The sequence below is a fragment of the Gekko japonicus genome, unplaced genomic scaffold (genome assembly GCF_001447785.1).
Source record: "Gekko japonicus isolate JY-2015 unplaced genomic scaffold, Gekko_japonicus_V1.1 scaffold1004, whole genome shotgun sequence".
NCBI classification, from domain to species: Eukaryota; Metazoa; Chordata; class Lepidosauria; order Squamata; family Gekkonidae; genus Gekko; species Gekko japonicus.
The window spans coordinates 290,509-311,376 of NW_015161430.1; the positions used below are offsets into that span (position 1 = coordinate 290,509).

At 49.1% G+C, this 20,868-nt stretch overlaps 1 protein-coding gene across 1 annotated transcript in view; it reads right to left on the bottom strand.

The window, feature by feature from the left end:
• Positions 1-13,536: 13,536 nt before the first annotated feature.
• The window catches only part of ANXA13 (annexin A13), a 36,638-nt gene continuing 29,306 nt past the window's right edge, over positions 13,537-20,868 (bottom strand). The window contains exons 10-11 of the mRNA XM_015428961.1: positions 19,053-19,165; positions 13,537-13,656 (exon numbers count right to left, since the gene is read on the bottom strand). Of these exons, the coding sequence (XP_015284447.1) occupies positions 13,537-13,656; positions 19,053-19,165 (233 nt within the window). The remainder of the gene's footprint in view (positions 13,657-19,052; positions 19,166-20,868) is intronic.

Genomic DNA, 20,868 nt, shown 5'->3' on the forward strand with positions numbered 1-20,868 from the left:
CACCCTTGAAGGGCAGACTCTATGGTATACCATAGTCTAGGAGAAACCAAAGTCCAAAGTGACATCATATCCCTGCTGAGATCCCTCCCCTCCCCAAATTACATCTTCCCTAGGCTCCAGTGTTCCCTCTAAGCTGAGTTATTGTGAGCTAGCTGACAGTTTTTTAGCCTCCGGCTCACACATTTTTGTCTTAGCTCAGGAAGGATGGCTCCAGAGCAGGCTAATTTATGCAGTAGCCTAATCGCTCGCTCACAGCTTAAATGCCAGTAGCTCACAAAGTAGAATTTTTGCTCACAGGACTCCACAGCTTAGAGGGAGCATTGCTAGGTTCTATCCCCAGGAATTTCCCAATCCGGAGCTGGCCAACCTAGGCAGGAGGCATGGTAGAAGAGCCCACACTGTGAGCAGAAGTTACACACAGCATTCAGCACTACTGCTTTCTATCGAGACTGCTTGAGCTTGAGGTCTTGATCTGAGTCCTCCTCTAGCAAACCCCAGATGAACTCAGAATCTGACCCAAATGTTTAAACTGACTGGTGCTACTTTTGACTTGATGCCAAGAGACCTTTGCCTCCTCCCAACCTCCTGCAGAGGCTTCTTTCTAATTCTGGCTCTGCCTCAAATGGAATGAAGGTGCCGTTGACCTCGAATGATCCTTTTCTTGCCTTAAGGGAGGTTATGCTTTTACCTGCCAATGTTACATATTGCCTAGTACTGATGTGCTGTATGGCTTATTCCTATTAACTCGAGGTTTTTCCTATGATGTCAAAGTCTCAAAAAAAGAGACATTCCTAAATGTAAACTGGTTCATTTTAAAAATAGATCAAGGTGGGCAGCCATGTTGGTCTGAAATAATAGAACAAGTTAGGGTCCAATAGCACCAACAAAGTTAGAGTCCGATGGCACCTTTAAGGCCAGCAAAGTTTTATTCAAGGTGTGAGCTTTCGTGTGCATGCAGACTTAGTCTAACATTGGACTCTAACTTTGTTTCATTTAAAAAATGTTTTTCTATTTTTCAGTTTGGTATAGTGGTTAAGAGCGTGGACTCTAATCTGGGAGAACCAGATTCCCCACCCCTCCACATGCTGCTGCTGCTGGTGTGACCTTGGGTCAGTCATAAATTCTTTCAGAGCTGTTCTCTCATGGGCAGTTCTTGAGAGAGCTCTCTCAGCTCCACCTACCTCACAGGGTGTCTGTTGTGGGGGAGGGGAAGGGAAAGGAGATTGTAAGCCACTCTGAGACTCCTTCAGGTAGTGAAGGGCGGGGTATAAATCCAATCTCTTCTTCTATATGGCCTAGTACAAAAACATGAAAACAGTGGTGGTGGTGACGGTAAAGGACGTACCATAGGAAATGCTTCCTTTCACACTAAAGAGGCATGAGTCCACAACATCCAAAAAGAAGGAAGGCCCCCACAGAAGACATGAAACCACTGCTATCAACCTATATATCTAACTTGACCAGAGTGTGGATTAAAAATCTGTGGAATAGGGACAGGTTCCGAAAAAGGGGATGTTTTTACAAATGAGGGGTTTATGGGAAAACCTTACTTTTCAAAATGGGGAGGACTAACAGAAAAATCTTTTAAAATGCTGTGATCATATGAGATTTTGAAGATCTTGGCAACCATTTTGGATTTTCTAGCAATAATCTATTTGCATAGGAAATCCCAAATGGCTGCTGCAGTCTTGTTTGGAAACCTGAAGTGGATTGAAGGGAAAAGAAAAAGTGAGCAGGCAGGATACAAGAAGGAAGATGGGGGATGGTAAAGCTAGAATAGAGGGGGGGGGATATAGAACCAAGGGGGAGAAGGGTGGTGGAGAAAGGGGAAAAAACAGGAAAGGAGAACCTGCAAGGCTTGCGAGGGGGAGGGAAGGAAGGAAAGTGAAGATGGCAAGAGAAAGAGGACCAATGGTGTGGACAATAAGATACCCCTGTGAAACCTCATGGGTTCCTGCTTGTCTACCACAATCTAAACAAGTACAATGTACTGGTAGGTCTTCCCTGAGTTCTATCTAGACTTCATACTGATCCTGCAGTGTAGGGTTGCCAGGTTCTCCTGGCAACTGGTGGGGGATTGGGGCAGGCCTGTAGCCAGGATTTTGTGGCTTATGGGGCAAAATATTTTCTGGTGGGACTGGTGGGGCTGCTCTTATTTTTATGTCAGCTCCAATCTGCCCCCAAGCCCAGCTGCTGGTGGCCACTCCTCTCCCTCCCCTCCTGCAAGATTTAAAGGACCCTTCAGCTGATCAGCGGGTAACACATGGCCCGCCAATCAACTGGAGGCTCCTTTAAATCTTGAGGGAGGGAAAGGGGTGCGTGCCACCCTCTACTTCTCAAAAGCATTTAAAGCCTTTATATGTTTTGAGAAGAAGCAGGGGACCCATGCCCATGGGCACCCCCATTCTTCTAAAAAAATCTTCTCAAAATGTTTTTGTGGATCTGGCCCTTTAAGGAAGGGGGCAAAGCCCCCAATAGCCCCACTGTAGCTAGGGGACAGGATTGGGGGGACTTACTGGGAGCACAAGGGAGGCCCAGCTGATGTACAGCAACTTGCCTACAACATTGCCCATGTGACCAGGAAGTGACTTCATTACGTCGGGGATGTCAGGGCGATGCTATGGTATTTGGGCAAAAACTCTATGGTAAATTTGGCTCCTACCATAAAGTTTTTGCCCAAATACAGAGCGTCACCCCGACATCCCCGATGTGATGACGTCGCTTCCAGGTCACATGGTCAGTGACATAGGCACATTGCTGCATGTCAGCTGGATCTCCCTCTTTTTCAGGTTAAGTTTCCCAAGAATCAGCTGATCGGCACGTGTGCCTTGGGGCCTGCAGCTGGGGATCCCCACCTCCACTGTGGGGTCTGGCAACCCTACTGCAGTGCCCACTGTATAGGTAAAAAAGGCAGCAGGATGCCCTACTGCCACCCCTGGTGCCCTAAGGATTGGACTTCTGTAGGCTAATGAGAACATGGAGCGGTCCACATGAATAACATAAAAACAGACTATGAGGTCCCTTACTGCTCTTTCCTTAGGTAAAGGATAATGCCACTGTAATACTGAAGATATCGTTGCACCACTGCTCTTCATAACTATGTAGAGTTATTAACTGAGTACTAACGTTATTGAAATTGCCTGCCCTGCTCCCAAGTTGTAATCCTTGACAATGAGCAATGGATTTGTTAGATTCCATCTGTTCCTCTCCATGCTGCCATACTTGCGCTGCGATCACACACACTAAATAATCCACTTCCAATCCACTTTCTAACTGGATTTTACTGTGTGAACTGGCAAAATCCTGTTGGAAAGTGCATTGAAAGTGGATTATTTAGTGCATGTGATCGCAGCCTTACTTTTTTTTTTTTGCCCTAAATTGCAGTGTATGGTGTGCTGTGCAGTCTACAGGTGGTCTATAAAGATAGTCATTTCCATGGTTTCTCAGTCAAGACTACAGAACCAATGACGCAGTGAGACTCAAAGCAACATATTTATATGGAAATACTCGTGGGGGCTGTCATAGTTAAAAAGGGGGGGAACCAAGCCATACAGTGTAGAAAGAACCTGAATGCAAAAGAAGATGTGGTGATTCCAGTAAATCCCACCCACTCCTAATTTGGGACACGATTCCTTTTGAACAGGATACCTCAGTTTTCATTCCAGATACTGCCTGAGACAGCTCGATGGCAGCCCCGTGCAGCTTTCAGCAATCTTCTGTTTCACAACATGTGTGTTATTTGTTCCGGTGTATTTTAAACAGCCTTGTGGTTGTTTTACTGGAGTTGTTTTAGGGAATTCACATTTTGCGAGCTGCCCTTGACTTCCCAGTCCTGGGAAGGCTGTATATAAATACTGTAAATAAATGGCAATGGAAAGAATTAGAGAAGCACAATAAAAGTCCACAACCCGAAGTTCAGGATTCTTTAGACCTTCATTTACTGATCAGACCAGAAAATGATATGGATAATATTTCTTACGGCAGGTTGTAATAACAATTGTGACTCCTATTGGCTTGTAGCAAAGTTATTTTTCTCTGCCACGACTGTATTTGTGGATATACTTGAGGAGGGGAAAATGTAATCTACTTGTCTGTTGGATGTAATCCTCGCTCAGCCGCACAACTCCCTGGGTGGTCATGGCAAGCCATGTTCCGTCCTAGCCCTCCTCGCAGCCGTGTTGATAAAATGAGATGATATGGCAGAACTGGGACAGGAAAAGGCATCCAAATAAATGATTTTAAATAAACACACCTGGACACATTCATCACCTCCCCTATTGCTCTGTAAATATTAGGGTCTTTTCAGAGGAGCAGCCCAAATCTTTCTACGGCTGACTATGAGGACTTTTCATTTCTGCTAACTGCTGCTAAAGGCTACAAGCTAAGGTGGGCCCGTGGGTTTAGTATTTAACCACTGAGAATCCGAGACTTGGGAAATCAAGCAAGACCTTCCCACGTGGAAACTCCTGCTTGCACATTAACTGAACAGCCATGGACCGCTGGAGCCACAAAGCAAGAGACCATTTAGGGTTGCCAGCTCTGGGGTCAGAAATTACTGGAGATTTGGGGGTGGAGCCGAGGGAGGGAGGGATTTGGAAAGCGACCTTAGAGGGTTATAATGCCGTAGAGTCCAACCTCCAAATAGGGTTGCCAACCCCCCCTCCGGTTTGCCAGGAGTCCCCCATTTTGGGGGGGGGGACCCGCCCCCAACACCCACAGCCACCCCTCTCTCTCCCTTTAAGTGTGTGGAACCCGTGTTTCCTCCCAAGCCTGTGTTTCTTCCCAGGCCCGATCTCCGCTTGAGATCAGGCTTGCAGGGAAATGCCAGCTTCGTGCACTTAAAAGGGACCCGTGGCTGCTCTTAAAGGGGAAACGCCGGCTCCTGCACTTAAAAGGGAAACGCCAGCTCCTTTAAGTGCAGGAAACTGCCTTTTCTGGAGATCCGGCGCGCGGGCGGGAGGGGGGTGGCGGCGGACGTCCCCAACGTGACGTCATCACGTCAGGGATGCCCCGCCCCCTCCAGGAACGCCCCCAAAGTCCCCCGCTGGGGGTGGAAGATGGACTTGGCAACCCTACCTCCAAAGCCGCCATTTTCTCTGGGGGAAGTGAGCTCTGTAGCTAGGGTTATTCACTCCAGACTGGGAAATTCCTGGAACTTTGGGGTTAAAGACTGGGACAAGAAAAGATCTTGGCAAGGATATGATGCCCTCCGAGCTGCCATTTCCTCCGGAGGAACTGATCACTATGGTCAGGAGATCCGGTTGTAATCACAGGCGGACTCCAGGATCCACCTAAGAGCTGATAACCATAAGAGCAGGCAACTTCTGGAACAATTTTCAATGCCTACCTTTTAAAGTTTTTGGATTTCTTTGCAAACTAGGGTTGCCAGCTGTAGGACGGGAAACACCTTGAGATGTTGGGGGTGGGCCCTGAGAAGGGTGGAGCTTGTGGAAGGGAGGAGCTTCAATGGGGTATGATGCCATAGATCAACACGCTTCGCTGAGCACTTTGGGGAAGTAGGGATTTAATAGCTGCCTCTCCCTTTTCTGCTTCTGGTATGCATGTAGGGTTGCCAACCTCTAGGTTAAGTTTTTAATTTTATTTTTTATTTTGTGGCATTAGTGCCCCCTGACTTATTTAAAGTCCCCCCCCCTCCAATTACAAAATCCTGGATACGGGCCTGCTTGAAGGAGTCTCAGAGCACCTTACAATCTCCTTTCCCTTCCCCTCCCCACAACAGACACCCTGTGAGGCAGGTGGGGCTGAGAGAGCTCTCCCGAGGACTGCCCTTGAGAGAACAGCTCTGAGAGAACTTATGACTAACCCACGGTCACACCAGCAGCTGCATGTGGAGGAGGGGGGAATCATGCTCCACTACACCAAACCGGCTATCTAGAGTCTTGATTCTTCTAGAGTCAATGTGGCGTCTTTCCTCCTTGTTGTACAAAGACAGTTCTTTATATGTGCTCAGGGATTTTATATGCTGCAGTACCCCCCTCCCACAAAACCTCTTTCTCTTCCTGTCTGCAGGAATGTCCACTCTGCATTTTGGGCTCCTGAATCTCTATAGCTCAGGTAGGACTCTGGGCTAGGATTGTCTGCATTTCTATGGCATTGTGCTTAAGAGGTGACTCAATCATTTGTGTGTATGTGTGTGTGAAGTGCTGTTAAGTCACTTTCAACCCTAGGAATTAACGTTCTCCAAAACTTTGTTCTGCTCAGGTCTTACAAAATGAGGGCTGTTAGATCGCGCTAACAAAGGACTCGTAGAGTGATTCAGCAAGTGATTCAGCTTTATTTAGAAGTAACGAACAAGCACTAACTCAGTAAGAAACCAGAACAGAAAACAGTGGGAGCTTATGCTCCTTTTAAACATAACCGGGCTAATGTAGCCACGCCTATTTACAAATAACAACCAATGAGATTGCTAGGATAAAGACCAATGGGAGTCTTTCCCTCCTAGGGAATGGTATCGTTCTGATTGGTCGCTGTTACGAAGCGACCAATAGGAAGTTCGCTCAGAGGAGCCCTGGTCTGGCTCGAAGCTTAACATGGGAGTCCTATGAGGTGATTCATGTAATCATTTCAATACATTACAATTCCTCCCCCCTAAGTTAAGCCATCATCCCAATTGTTTTATTATTTACATACATACAATCAACCTTTGTACATCAGTTATTCCAACAGTATTTACACTCATAGTCCTTCAGATAAGTCGGCATTTGCCGCGAACGCTGGGACCTGCGGAGCGGTGCAGGCTCCATGGGCAGACAAGGTTGTGGGTCAGAGTGGGGTTCACTACAGCCTGGATCAGGCACAGACTCGACTGGGATTTCAGCCCCGCACACAGGGTTCTGCCCTGACTCGGGGACAGTACCGGGCCTTTCGGTACTCACCGCCTGCTCTGGGGGTGTCCACTCGACATCAGGGGATTCAGCCGTCGGAGAGTCAGCGCTGTCCCTAGCCCAACGTCTCCTTAACTGATCTATGTGGCGCCGCCATATTCGACCGTCAGCTAACTGCACCACATACATTCGAGTACCCACAGAGTCGGATATAACCCCAGGAAGCCACAAGTGCCCGTTTGCATAATTTCGTGCGAAAACCTTGTCCCCTTTTTCAAACATGCGCACCTTCGGTTGCGCAGTGGTACGCTCGGACTGATCTTCTGATAGGTCTGGGTGCATACGGTTCAAACGGGTCGTGAGTCTCCGCCCCATTAACAATTCGGCCGGACTACGGCCTGTAGCACTACAGGGGGTGGTGTGCTGCAGCAAAAGAAAGGAGCCCAGCCTCTGGCTCCAGTCCCCTTCGTCCATTTTACCCAGGGCCTCTTTGGCCGTCCTGACCATCCGTTCGGCTTGGCCATTAGATGCCGGATGGAAAGGGGCCGAAGTCATTTGGCGTATGCCATTACTCGTGAGGAAGAGCCTAAATTCCTCAGACACAAATTGAGGCCCGTTGTCACTGACGATGACGTCAGGCAACCCGTGGGTGGCAAAAAGTCGGCGGAGCGCATGGATCACAGCAAGTGATGTGGTCGATTTCATATGCACGACCTCCAGCCATTTGGACATAGCGTCCACCACAATTAGGAACATTTGCCCTTGGAGAGGGCCAGCAAAATCTATATGCAATCTGGCCCAGGGTTTACCAGATGACTCCCAGCCTTGGGGTGTAGCTTGTGGGGGATCGGGTCTGACTTGCTGGCATTTGGGACACCCTCGTACCCATTCTTCGATCTCTTTGTCCAGCCCCGGCCACCAGACATACCCTCTGGCCAACGCTTTGGTGTGTACCATACCGGGGTGACCCTCGTGCAGCGACTCTAACACTCTCGTCCTGAGTTTGTCAGGAACCACCACCCTGTTCCCCCATAATACACAGCCCTTAGAAATGGATAGTTCATTTTGACGGCTTTTGTAAGGGCCGAACTCCGGTTCAACGCTTCCAACCGGCCACCCCCTCCAAACCCAGTTTAATACTCGGGACAGCACGCTATCCTTGGCCGTGTGTGCTGCAATGTCCCTGGATGATACCGGGGGTCGAGGAAGCTCCTCAATTGCCAAGACCTCACAGGCGGGGGCAGGGTCTGCGCCAATGTCCGGCACCGGGCACCGGCTGAGGGCATCCGCATGCCCAATCGCTTTCCCAGGCCGGTGCTCTAAGTCAAAATCATAAGCCTGCAAAAATATCGCCCATCTAAGCATGCGTGGGGACATGATGTTTGGCAATTGCTTATCGGGCGCAAAAATCCCCAGTAGCGGCTTGTGGTCAGTGACCAGCAAAAATCGTCTGCCAAAAATAAAATCATGGAACTTTTTGACAGCCGCTACCAACGCCAGACCCTCCTTGTCTATCTGGGCATAGTTCCGCTCTGCCGCAGATAGTGATCTAGAATAAAAAGCGATAGGCGCTTCGCTCCCATCAGGCATCAGATGGCTTAAAACTGCGCCTACTCCAAACGGTGAAGCGTCAGCAGCTAACACCAGGAGCTTGTGTTCATCATAATGCGTGAGTACGGCATTAGATGTCAGCAGCTCCTTGACTCCCACAAAAGCCTTTTCCTCGGCCTGCCCCCACTTCCATTTTGCCTCCTTGTGCAAAAGCGCGTGCAAAGGGGCCGCCACTGATGCCTTATGCGGTAAAAACGCATGATAAAAATTCAGGAGTCCTAAAAAGGATTGGAGCTCCTTCTTACTCACCGGCCTGGGGGCGTTTTGGATTGCAGATACCTTCTCATCCGTGGGGTGGACTCCCTCTGCGTCAATGCGAAACCCCAGGAAGTCCACACTTTCCACCCCGAGCGTGCATTTTGAGCGCTTAACTCTGAGGCCGGCATTTTGAAAACGCCTGAGGACCTCTTTAACCCGGTCCAGTAGTTCCTGTTCAGACCCGCCCGCAATCAGCACGTCGTCAAAATAGGGCACTGTGCCAGGTACCCCCCTTAGTAGACGTTCCATGAGGCCCTGAAAAATCCCAGGTGCTACGTTGACCCCGAATTGCAGCCTGTTCACTTTAAAAGCCCCTTGGTGGGTTACAATTGTTTGGGCCTCGGCAGCCTCCGGGGTGACAGGCAACTGCTGGTATGCCTGGGCCAGGTCAAATTTGGCGAAAATCTTGCCACCCCCCAGGGAAGCCAAAATGTGGCTTATTACCGGGACCGGGTACGAATGTTGCTGCAGCGCCTTGTTAATCGTACATTTGTAATCGGCGCATAGTCGTATGGACCCATCTGATTTGACAGGGGTTACGATCGGGGTCTCCCATTTGCTGTATGGTACTGGCTCTAAAACCCCTTGCTCAACTAGTTTGTCAATCTCTTTTTCCACCTTATGTTTGAGAGACACAGGTACTTTCCGATACTTCAACCTAATAGGTTTGACTGACGGATCTAAGTCAAACGCAACCGGGGGGCCCTTGTACCTTCCCAACCCTTCGGCAAATACATCAGGGAACAGGTCGTACAGCATGCCCCATTTATTTTCAGACATCCTGTTAATCCCAGAAATACCGATGCCCAATGGCTCAAACCAATCTAACCCTAGCAGGTTAACCCGGTCTCCCTCTGCAATCAGGAATGACAGTTTAACACATTTCCCCTTATACTCAACAGTAACAGAGTCCCGTCCGGCCAAGGGAATTCGGTTGCCCTGGAAGTCGGACACTCTGGTTCCCGCAGGCTGGAGCCGCCGCCGGCTTCGGTTCGGGAACAACTGGCGCCAGGACGCGGCAGAAATCACCGTCACGGACGATCCTGAGTCCACCTCCATTGTACAGGGTCGGCCGTCGAGGAGTGGAGTCACGGTGATCTTGCCCTGGCTGCTGGTGCGATTTACGGCCGATGCGCTCGACAAGGTCGCCGTCAACTGGCAGCTTGCTTCCGATGCTGAGGAACGGGTCTTGCCTTGGGTGCTGACTGGAGTGCCCCTCTGCGCTGACCGGTTGTTAGTTGAGGGATCCTTCTTCGCTGATCTGCAGACTCTGGCCAGATGACCACGCCGCCCACACGCTCTGCAGTCGACATCACGAGCCCAACAGGAGCCGCGCTGGTGCTTCCCGCCACAACCGGAGCAAGGCTTGACGTTGGTAGTCTTCGCTGGGGTCCGCTTGCCTCGAACCGCGTTGACGTCATCATCCGCGTCTTCGCCCTCGCTGTCTCGTTGAGCGTGTATACTGGGCTCTGCCACCCGCTGGCGGACCTCCTTCGTGGACTTCTCCGCTGCTTCCGCGGCCACGGCCTCTTCGTAGGCCACTGCCCAGGTCAGGGTGGTGCGGGCGAACAGCCTCTGTTGCAGCCTTTCATCTTTGAGACCGCAGACGAGACGGTCTCTGAGGGCTTCCTCCACGTTGTGGAAATTACATGGCCGTGCGGCTTTGCGAAGGGCCGCCACGAAATCTGCGATGGTCTCGCCTCCGGCCTGGTTCCGCTTGTAAAAAGCGTGCCGGCAGGCGATCTCCGACGGTTGTGGAGAATAGTGAGCCTTAAGCTTCTCCGTGATGTCAGCGTAGGTGACAGTCTTTATATCAGTTGGGGCCACCAACGACCTGGCTATGTCGAAGGTCCCCTTCCCGCAGGAACTCAGGAGGCATGCTCGTTTCTTCGCCTCATCGGTGATGTCGTGGGTCTCCAGATGGAACTCGAACCTGGACAGGTAGGAGTCCCAGTCTTCTGAGGAGGGTTCGAAGCACTCGAACTTCTGGCTTCCAGCCATCGGGGGAGACTTGGGCACCGGAGCTGGTGGCGCCTCCGCCGGATCGGCTGCTGTGCTCTGCCCGCTTTCTTCCGAGTCCGAAGTGTGGATGTCCGCAGGGCTGCCTACCTGCTCTAACATCCCATCCTCGTCGCCAATTGTTAGATCGCGCTAACAAAGGACTCGTACAGTGATTCAGCAAGTGATTCAGCTTTATTGGCATCTTCCTTTTTTCCTGCTGCGTTCAACTTTTCCTAGTGTTATTGTCTTTTCCAATGACTCTTGCCTTCTCATAATGTGACCAAAACACAATAGCCTCAGTTTAGTCATTTTAGCTTCTAGGGAGGAGAGTTCAGGCTTGATTTGGTCTGGAACCCACTTTTTGGCAGTCCATGGCATCCAGGGGTCATTTCGTAGAAAAAGAGGTGCAGGAGCCCATTAGCATAGCTCATTAGCATAACTTATTTGCATATGCCACACACCCTCTGACATCACCGGAAGTTTGTCAGAAGGCAACACCCACCACTCAGGCTCCACTGGACTGTTCTGGGTTGCTAACTATTTTTTATGGGGGGGGGGGGGGAACGTGCAGATCTGTCCTCACAGAGGAGGGAGAGCTTGTACCTGAATAAAACTTGGTCTTAAATGTGCCACTGGACTGTTGTGGACCGGGGAACTGGGGGAGGGGGTCTGCAACTTACCTGGCCGCTTCTTGCTCTGACTGAGGGCTGCTGGGAGCAGGGGGTGGGGCTTGTTGCATGTGCCCGGCCCCTGGGCTCTTTACTGCTGGAGCTCTGCTCCTGCGTGCTCCTGCAGGAAATGACCCCTGATGGTATCCCTAAAACTCTCCTCCAACACCACATTTCAAATGAATGAACTTTCTTCCTTGTCAGTTTTCTTCATTGTCCAGCTTTCACACTTGTACACAGTAATGGGAAATACCATGGCAGGAATGAACTTGATCTTGGTCACCAGTGACACATCCCTACACTTAGGAATCTTTTCTAGCTCCTTCATGGCTTCCGTTCCCAGTCTGCTTCTGATTTCTTGGTTGCAGTCTCCCTTACAGCTGATGATGGGGCCACGGAAAAGAAAACCTTGAACAGTTTCAATTTCTTCAGTTACTTGTCCTCTTTAAAAAAACCGGCCAGCAAAAGCACGTTATAAATTCTGAGCCTGCGCCGAATGCAAGCCCAGAAATGAGCCTTTGATAGAGTTGCCAACTCTAGCTTGGGAAATTCCTGGAGATTTTGGGGTGGGGCCTGGGGAGACAGTTTGGGGTGTGGAGGAAGTTTAGCAGGGATGCAATACCATAAGGTCCACCCTCCAAAGCTTCCATTTTCTCCAGGGGATCTAATCTCTAGTCTGGAGATCAGCTGTAATTCTGTGAGAATTCCAGGCCCCACCTGGAGACTGGTAACCATGCCTTTGGGGCTGCAAACTTTGGCACTAACCCTGTGGGGCAAGGCATTTCACTTCACTTTATAACCAGCCTTTGGCTTCACACAGTAGGAAGATCCCTACAATTCTGTTTTCCTGTTACCGGCTGAAAGGGTGTGTGGCTCGGTGGCAGAGCATCTGCTTTGCATACGGACGGTCCCAGGTTCAATCCCCAGCATCTCCAGCTAAACGGATCAGGTAGGAGGTGATGTGAAAGACTTGACCCTGAGAACCTGGAGAGCTGCTGCCAGTCTGAGCAGACGATACTGATCATGATGGACCAATAATCTGATTCAATACAAGGCAAGCTTCATGCGTTCACGTATGTTCAGTGAACTGTAGCAGTAGTTTCAGGACAGCTAGGAGAAGGAATTTTCTTTACACAATGTGTAATCAACTTTCCCCTTAATGACATCATCGAGAAAGGCATATGGGCTACCTTTGGGAGGGGATCCCACAATTTCGATGCCACCACTGTGAAGTTGCTGCCTTGTGTTGCCAGCTAATAAAGCACATATGCTGGGGAGATTCACACAGAAGAGTCCAACTTAATTCAGAGCTTTAGAGGTCAAAACAGACACTTTGAATCAGGCCTGGACACTCACTGGAATCCCATGAAATTGTTTCAAAACTGGAGGTAGATGCTCCAAATAACACTGCCACCTTAGAAACATATTAACTGAATTTTTGACTGTATGCACTTTAAAAATATATATAACCATCTTTGTTTGTGCACAGGAAGATCCGGATATCACTGGGCTGTATCCTACAAATCTGTTCCACTGATGGTGAAAATTTCGGCTGGCAGAAGGAGCTCTCTGTAGGCGAAAGTGACTTCTTATGCCTGTGGGAAGTTCTGCCGTTAGCAGAACAAAGGCATGAGATACAACCTACCAACATAATTTAGGATTTGAATCCGTTTTAGTGGAAAGTTCTGCCGTTAGCGGAACAAAGGCATGAGATACAACCCACCAACATCATTTAGGATTTGAATCCGTTTTAGTGGAGAGTTCTGCCGTTAGTGGAACAAAGTCATGAGATACAACCCACCAACATTATTTAGGATTTGAATCAGTTTTATATCCCATAGAAAACAACATAATAGTTTATTTCCTTTTTTTAAAAAATGTTTTTACTACATATAAGCATGCATGGTCATATCTAGGTGTGTATTTGACATAATCACGTCCTGGGATTATAATTTGGGCATCTTTTGTGACATGCAGTACAGTCCTATGCATATTTACTCAGAAGAAAGTCCCAATTCAATCCCTGGGGTTAACTCCTGGATAAGGGTTCTTAGGATTGCATCCTTATAGAGCTATCCTAAGAACACCTTCCTGGGACTAAGCACCACTGACTACGATGGTGCTAACTTCCAAGCAGATATGTTTAGGATTGCTTAATGTAGCAGAGCAACCAGCAGCTTCTTAAAGTCTCCTGAAGTATCAGACTGGATGGCTGCTGCCAGAGACTTGTGGTACATCTTCTGGAACTTCTCCTTGATTGTTTGAAGGTCAATCTTAAAAGGGAAGACAGAAGAAGAAATTATGAGCCACAGTTTTGCCAGTCTGGGAAACTCTCTTTGGGCTTCCAAGCTTAAACACGTGGGGAAATCGTGTATGAAGATAGGTGAGCTCCCCGATAACCTCCACTTGCAATTTTCTGGCTATCACTTGTGCCCCTCTCAAACCCTGCCCAAAATCAGACAGAATGAACAAAGAAGAGTTGGAGTTTAAGATTCTCCCAGGAGTTCTGGACCTTGTTTTGCTTTTCTGTTACCAATTTTGCCTTGCAGAGGACAAGAGGACTGATCTCCCATCCTGTTAGGGACCCAACCAGATAGGTCTTTCATTAGTGGGCACTTTCACACATACTAAATAATGCACTTTCAATCCACTTTCCAAATGGATTTTACAGTGGCCCCTGCCACACGGCAGGGAAAAGATGGGGCGACGCGCGGCTTTTAAAAGCCGTGGCAAAAAAGAAACGCCCCGGCGGGATCCCACGGATCCCGGTTGCTACGCTCTGTTGCTCCCCGGCACGATCAGATGCTGGGGAGGACGACAGTAGTCGGAGGGGGAGGCTGCCGTACTGCGCATGCTCGAGCATGCGCAGTACGGCAGGGGGCCGGGGATGCGACAGCGGCAAGACACACCGCCGATCCCACGGCCAGGATGAAGCGCCTCAACCGGATGAACCACCGAGGTAGGTGGTTCATCTTTGAGGCGCTTCATCGGGGGAAGGGCCGGGTTGGAGGCGGGAGGGCGACGCCAGGCAGATGTTGCCGTGGGATCGCGCCCGTCTGATGCGCCTCCAATCCGGCCCGCTCCCGGCCCAAACTGCCTCGTATGAACGGGGCCAGTGTGAAATAGCAAAATCCACTTGCAAATAGTCGCTGAAGTGTATTGAAACTGCATTATTTAGGATGTGTGAAGGTGGCCACTGTCTTCCTGGATTGTTGGGAAGACCGGTGTGATATGACAAAGTGTCCATCCTGAAGGGGATCAGATAATATGGAGCTTTGCACCTTTAGTGCCTATCTTCTCCTCCAGGGTAAGGCCTTGAGATTTGTGTTAGAGCTTTAACTTCTGGCAGTGGAGAGGCATCTTAGGGCCTATTCAGATGTCTGCATAATTCTACTGTTGATTTCCTGTATCTATATACCTCCTTTGGGTAAGTAGTTGGGACATACAAAAAATGTCTCCCAATAATTCCAGAAACAGTGATCTTCTAGTTCAATGAGATCAAGGCCGCTCTTTGGATAGTAAGGCAACTGTCTGAACCATGCAAGCAACATGTTTCCCTCGGTATTACATTTATTTAAAATATTTATATCTGCTACTCTTCAGAATCTGCCCAAAGCAGCATTGTATGAATGAAAAAAATATATAATTTAAATGGGTATTATCATTCAGAGTCCCTTCCCTGGAAATGGCTACCATTGACATCAGCAAAATCCCAGAAAAAGGAACTTCCAGAAGCAATCCTAGACACACATTCTGGTAGTATTAAGCAACAGTCACACTGCTAGCTCTGTTGTTAGATCTGCTATTTTCTCAGGCATGGTTTCTTTCTTTGCTTTAAAGTTTTAAATTTTAAAAAAGTACATAGGGGAAAAAGCAAATACAACATACAATAGTAATTCCTAACCAAATTGTATGCAATACAGAGCCAATATTGTCACAACGTTCTATAGCTTGATTCCAATTGTCTATTTTAGTAAAGATTTTGACTTTCAGAAGGTAAGTAAATTTGACCATACAAAAAAAATAATCTTTTTATTTTCCCTGCCATTCTTGTATATTCGGAGAATATTTCTTTCCCAAAAGACGGACAAAAACAACACGTGTTGCAGAGACTGCATACAATAGAACTTTTCTGATTTTTCTTGGCATTCTTCCCACATAATTCAGAAGAAGCATGTTATTTAGTTTATTTTATTTATATCCTGCCTTTCTTCCCAATGGGAACCCAAAGCAGCTTACATTATTCTCCTTTGCTGTCAGACTCGGGCATTTGGGCATTTGACCAACTGTACATGTTGTAGTTCTACCCAGTGCAGTCATGCTTTCTATATCCTGTTTGCTCCCTGCACCCAAACATTTGTTATTCCTGTGTCCTTATCGTTTGCCCTCACCTGCCATTGCATTCCTGAGGGGGGGAGTGAATGCCTGTAGTATTTTAGGGAGGCTAGCTTCGGTGATTCTTCCATGGCGCCTCAAAAATATATTTCACACGGGAAGTGTCCTTGAAGCAGAGTCTGTGTTTGGCTAGTTGTAGACCGTATATCTTTCATGGTCTTTGTAGTATTGCTGACGTGTATGAATGGAATTTTGGGACTGTAATTATACATGACTTTCCCACCTTGACACCTTAGTCCTGACAAAGAGTTTGAACCCATAGCATCTCAAACCTCTAAATAGACCTTTCACTGAAGAAAGCGGGTGTGGAGAGTGATTTGCCTGGGAACCCTGACATCTGCTCTGTTTTACCCTCCCAACAACCCTGTGAGGTAGATTAGGCTGAGAGAGTGTGACTGTCCCAGGGTCACCCAGCAAGCTTCCATGGCAGAGCAGGGATTTGAACCTGGGTTTTCCAGAGCCTAGCATGGCACTTTAACCACAACACCATGCTGTCTCTGGGGTAGGCAGAATCAGAATCCCAGTTTCATACGTTAAACAGTCTGACATCATCTTCCAGAAAGGCTTTGCCTGGGACAGTTTCTGGCACGGTTTCTCATGGTGGAAAAGTGAAGGCTACGTGGCTAGGAAGAGCATTTGAAATGTGAATCGCTTCTCACTAAATAAAAGAGCTTTCTGGTTCAAAATATAGCGATAGCCTTTGAAAGATGATGTCAACATTACCTTCGGTACCTTTCTTTAATGTAGAGCAAATTTTAAGAGCGATATTATCGGGGGATTTTATCTTATTTTACTGTTGTAAATATAAGGAAGGTTCAGCCGGCCTTTAAAACGCTTTAACTAGTGACATGCAAACGAAAGTAGAATTTGAAACTGGTCCCTTCAGCGCAGTTGTTTTATTGGGGATATTTAATTGTGGCCTCCCAAGAACAAGGGTGCCTGAGGAGCAAGGGAATTAACAAAATTAGTTCTTTTAAAAAATGGATCCGTTTTTAATGGGGAGGGGCACGATCTGGACATCATATCACTACGGAGGGTTTTAGAAGCTTTCCCAGGATAGGTGTCCTCCTCACCATTGCCTATGGTTACCAACCTCAAGTGGGGCCTGCCGTTCTCCCAAAATTACAACCAATCTCCAGACTACAGAGTAGAGTTGGCACCAGGGGTAATTTCCTGCAGGAGCGCACAGGAATGGAGCTCCGGCAGTAAAGCGCCCAGGGGGCGGGCACATGCAACAAGCCCCACCCCCTGCTCCCAGCAGCCCCGGGCCATGAGGAGCAAGAATCAGCCAGGTAAGTTGCAGAGGTTGTTGCCTTCTGACACACTTCCAGTGATGTCAGGGGGTGTGGCATATGCAAATAAGTTATGCTAATGAGTTATGCTAATGAGCTCCTGCACCTCCTTTTCTACGAAATGACCCCTGGTTGGCACCATAGCCTGGCAACCAGCAGGAGATGGGGGGAGGCGGGTACTTACTGCAGGGGGGGACAGTGATCTTCGTCACTGTGCAATAATGTCCCTTCCAGCACGACCTGGAAGCGCTGGCATCACACCAGGGTAGGGATGCCAGCCTCCAAATGGGTCCTGGGGATCCCCCGGAATTACAGCTCATCTCCAGATGGCAGAGAACAGTTCCTCTGGAGAAAATGGATGCTTTGGAGGGTGGACTCTGTGGCATTGTACCCCACCGAGGTCTGAGTCCTCCCCAGGCTCCATCCCCAGATCTCCAGGAGTTTCCCAACCTGGATCTGGCAACCCCCCACCTGCTGGTGGCCAGGGGAGGCCTGGCAACCCTACACCAGGGTGATGCTGTAGCATTTACCCAGAAGATTTTGGGTGAGTGCTAGCTCGTCGCCTTAGTATGATGCTGGTGCTTCTGGGTTGCACTGGAAGTGGCGTCATGGCATGGTGACAAAGACCACTTTGTGCCAGAAGTGGTGTTCTGGTGATGCAAAATCAACCCGCCGTTCCCCACCACCACTCTGCTGAGCAGTGGCAGGGAACTGGGGATCCAGGGCAGGGCTTCCTCTGTCCCCTTGGAAATGGCAACACTCCTACAGAGAATATGTTGAATGGTAAGGAGAATCTTATTCAGGTGGGAAGGAGGCAGGGGTGTGTGTTCGGCTAAATCAGAGCCAGAAATATACCTGGAAAATACCTTATTGGTACTTTTCAGGTATTCGTTTCGCCAGATATAGATTTCGGTTATTGTTCGTCTATCCGAAATGGCTAAGCCCTGAAAATCCTGAAAATATTCAGGATTTTCGGGACCACCGGCTAGACAAAGTTAAAGGGTGTTTAAATGGATCACAGACCCTTTCAACGCCTTCTCCAGGCCACATGATTCCACAGTGCATGGACTCCAAAGGTGTTTAAAGGGACTGCAACCCCTTTAAATACAATCAATGGAGGATGGGGGCACCTTCTTTGGGGGCCCATAGAATTGGACCCCCTGATCCAAAAATTTGTTAATCTTGGGGGCTTTTTGGAGGAGAGGCACCAGCAGCTACCTCAAAAAACAGCCCCACCAGAGCCCCAGATATCCCATGATCGATTCTCAATTATACCCTATGGGGATCATTGACTATAATAGTCCCCATAGGGTATGATGGAGCTGAAAATTTTGGGATCCCCGAATATTCCCCAAATTCAAATACCATACCTGCATTAGGATTCAGGGATATCAAGAAATACCAATATTTTTCAGGTTCAGTATACCCAAACCCCCCAAAATACCAGGTTGTTGGGGTTTTTTTGCACATCCCTAGAAGGAGCATAAAGGTAAAGGTTCGTAGACTCCCCTCAGCACTGGTTGAACCATCCTTGTCCCCTGCTCCTGGCCATAACCACAGAGTCATCAGGAGCAATGGAATTTTTCTCGCTCTCCCCAAGTACTAGAACCCAAGGGCATCCAATGATGCTGGATGGGCAGTAGATTCAGGATGGACAAAAGGAAATACTTCTTTACACAGAGAGTGATTAAAATGTGGAATTTGCTGCCAGAAGATGTAGTGGTGGCCACAGGCATACACAGCTTTAAAAGGGGATTAGATAGATTCATGGAGGATAGTTCTATCACTGGCTACTAGCTGTGGTGACTGAGGGGAACCTCCACATTCAGAGGCACTAAGACCTAGACCAGCAAGCTAACCACTAGTACACACACTGGCTCTGATCTCGCGTAATGGCTCTCACACCTGATCTCTACAGGACTTTGGCATATATCTTTAAGAATCAGTTCTTTTTAGACTCCCCCCCGCCATGGCTTACTTACCTCAGCCCTCGTCACCAGGATGCGAATTAACGTTTCCTCATCTGTTCCTGCTCCCTTCATAGCATCATGGAGACGGGTAGCAAAGTATTCCTGGCAATCCTTTGCACACTTTACTGAAGAGTAACATTTTATAAGGACTCTCATATCAACAAGAAGGATCCCCCCCCCGTATAAATGTGTAGCCAAGTAATTTGGTGTCTCGGAGGAAATTCTGGGAGCCTTTGTTTTTAGGTATAAAATGCAGTCCACCTGTTTTTGCAGACAGCCATCAGGCTTTACAACCGAGGACTAGGGTTGCCAAGTCCGGACTTACCTGCAGTTGGGGGACTTTGGCTTTGTTCCCGGTGCGTGTGCGTGCGCGCAGCATGCACGTCACAGGGAAGTGACGTCATGACGCCGGGCACGCTGGGGGCGGGGCACAGCCATTTGAGGGATAAACTCTCTCAAATGGCGCCTCTGAGTTCTTCGGCGGCCGCAAGCCACCCCCCGGGGGGATTTGGCAGCCCTACCGAGGACCCTGTGTGATGGGATACATCGCCATGTCCTACAAGAGGTGCATCCAGGCTGTTCAACTGAGCTCGGATGAGCTTTGGCGTTGGTGGAAAGTGCTATCAAGCTGAAGCCAATTTATGGGGACCCCGTAGGGTTTTCAATGCAAGAGAGGTTCAGAGGTGGTTTGTCATTGCTCGCCTCTGCATAGCAACCCTAGACTTCCTTGGTGGTCTCCCATCCAAGGACTAACAAGGCCTGACCCTGCTTAGCTTCTGAGATCTGACAAAATTGGGCTACTGGAGTAACTCTGTTTAAGGATTATTGTTGAAATGGTATGCAGATGCTGGGTGGTGTTTTTGATTAGGCTATATCCCTTCTCTGGGCAGCACACTATGAATTGTGGGAGTGAAATTTTCAGATTTTTCATCTGCCGCAGCCTTATCGTGGGCCCATTCCCCATCTAGCATTTGCTCTGTTGTTTTACCAAACCCACATTGGAACTAGGCTTGCCAAGTCCCCCCGGGGGGCGGGGAAAACCCCGCCCCCCGGGGGCAGATCGGGCCCCGGGGGTAACCCCACCCCCATGTCACCCGGAAGTGACGTGACCACGCCGGGCACGCTGGGGGCAGGGCCATGGTCATCCGAGGGAAATCTCTATGGTTTTCCCTCGGATGGTTGTGGCCCCGCCCCCAGCGTGCCCGGTGTCGTCACGTCACTTCCGGGTGACGTGTGTGCGGCACGCGCACACTCCAGCCGCCAGCCGGGAGTCCCCCGCTGCTGCTCAAAAAGCACTTGGCAACCCTAATTGGAACAGAAATTCCCCTCTACATTACATGCCACTTTCTTTGATTGCCGGATTTTATTTTAGCCTCCACACTGCATGCTGGACTATGGGAGACACAGAGGCAAGGCCTCAGAACTTGGAAAGGAAGCTGGGAGCCGACCCTCCCAGCAGGCAGTTCCTACAAAGGTCAGGTGTGGTGGTAGTGGGTTACCGGAAAGAGAGAATAGCTTCTCCAAGTGTTTGGGAAAACTTTGGAGAGAGGGGTGGAACAGGGCCTGCAGGCCAGAGCAGGTCCGTTCTGCCACAATCCCAATAGGAATATGGTCCTATATCTCTCCTCCCAGTCCAGGCCCGTAGCTAACGCGGGGCCCACGGGGCCTGGCCCTCTCCCATTTCTTCTGGGCCACTTCCCTCCCGGGCTGTCCCCGAAGTGCCTCAACTCATCACCTGCGTGCCACTTTGCACTCTGACTGAGAAACACCCCCACTTAAATCTTCGGACTGCAAAGACCAGGGGTGGAAGACAGCCACACTTTTTAAA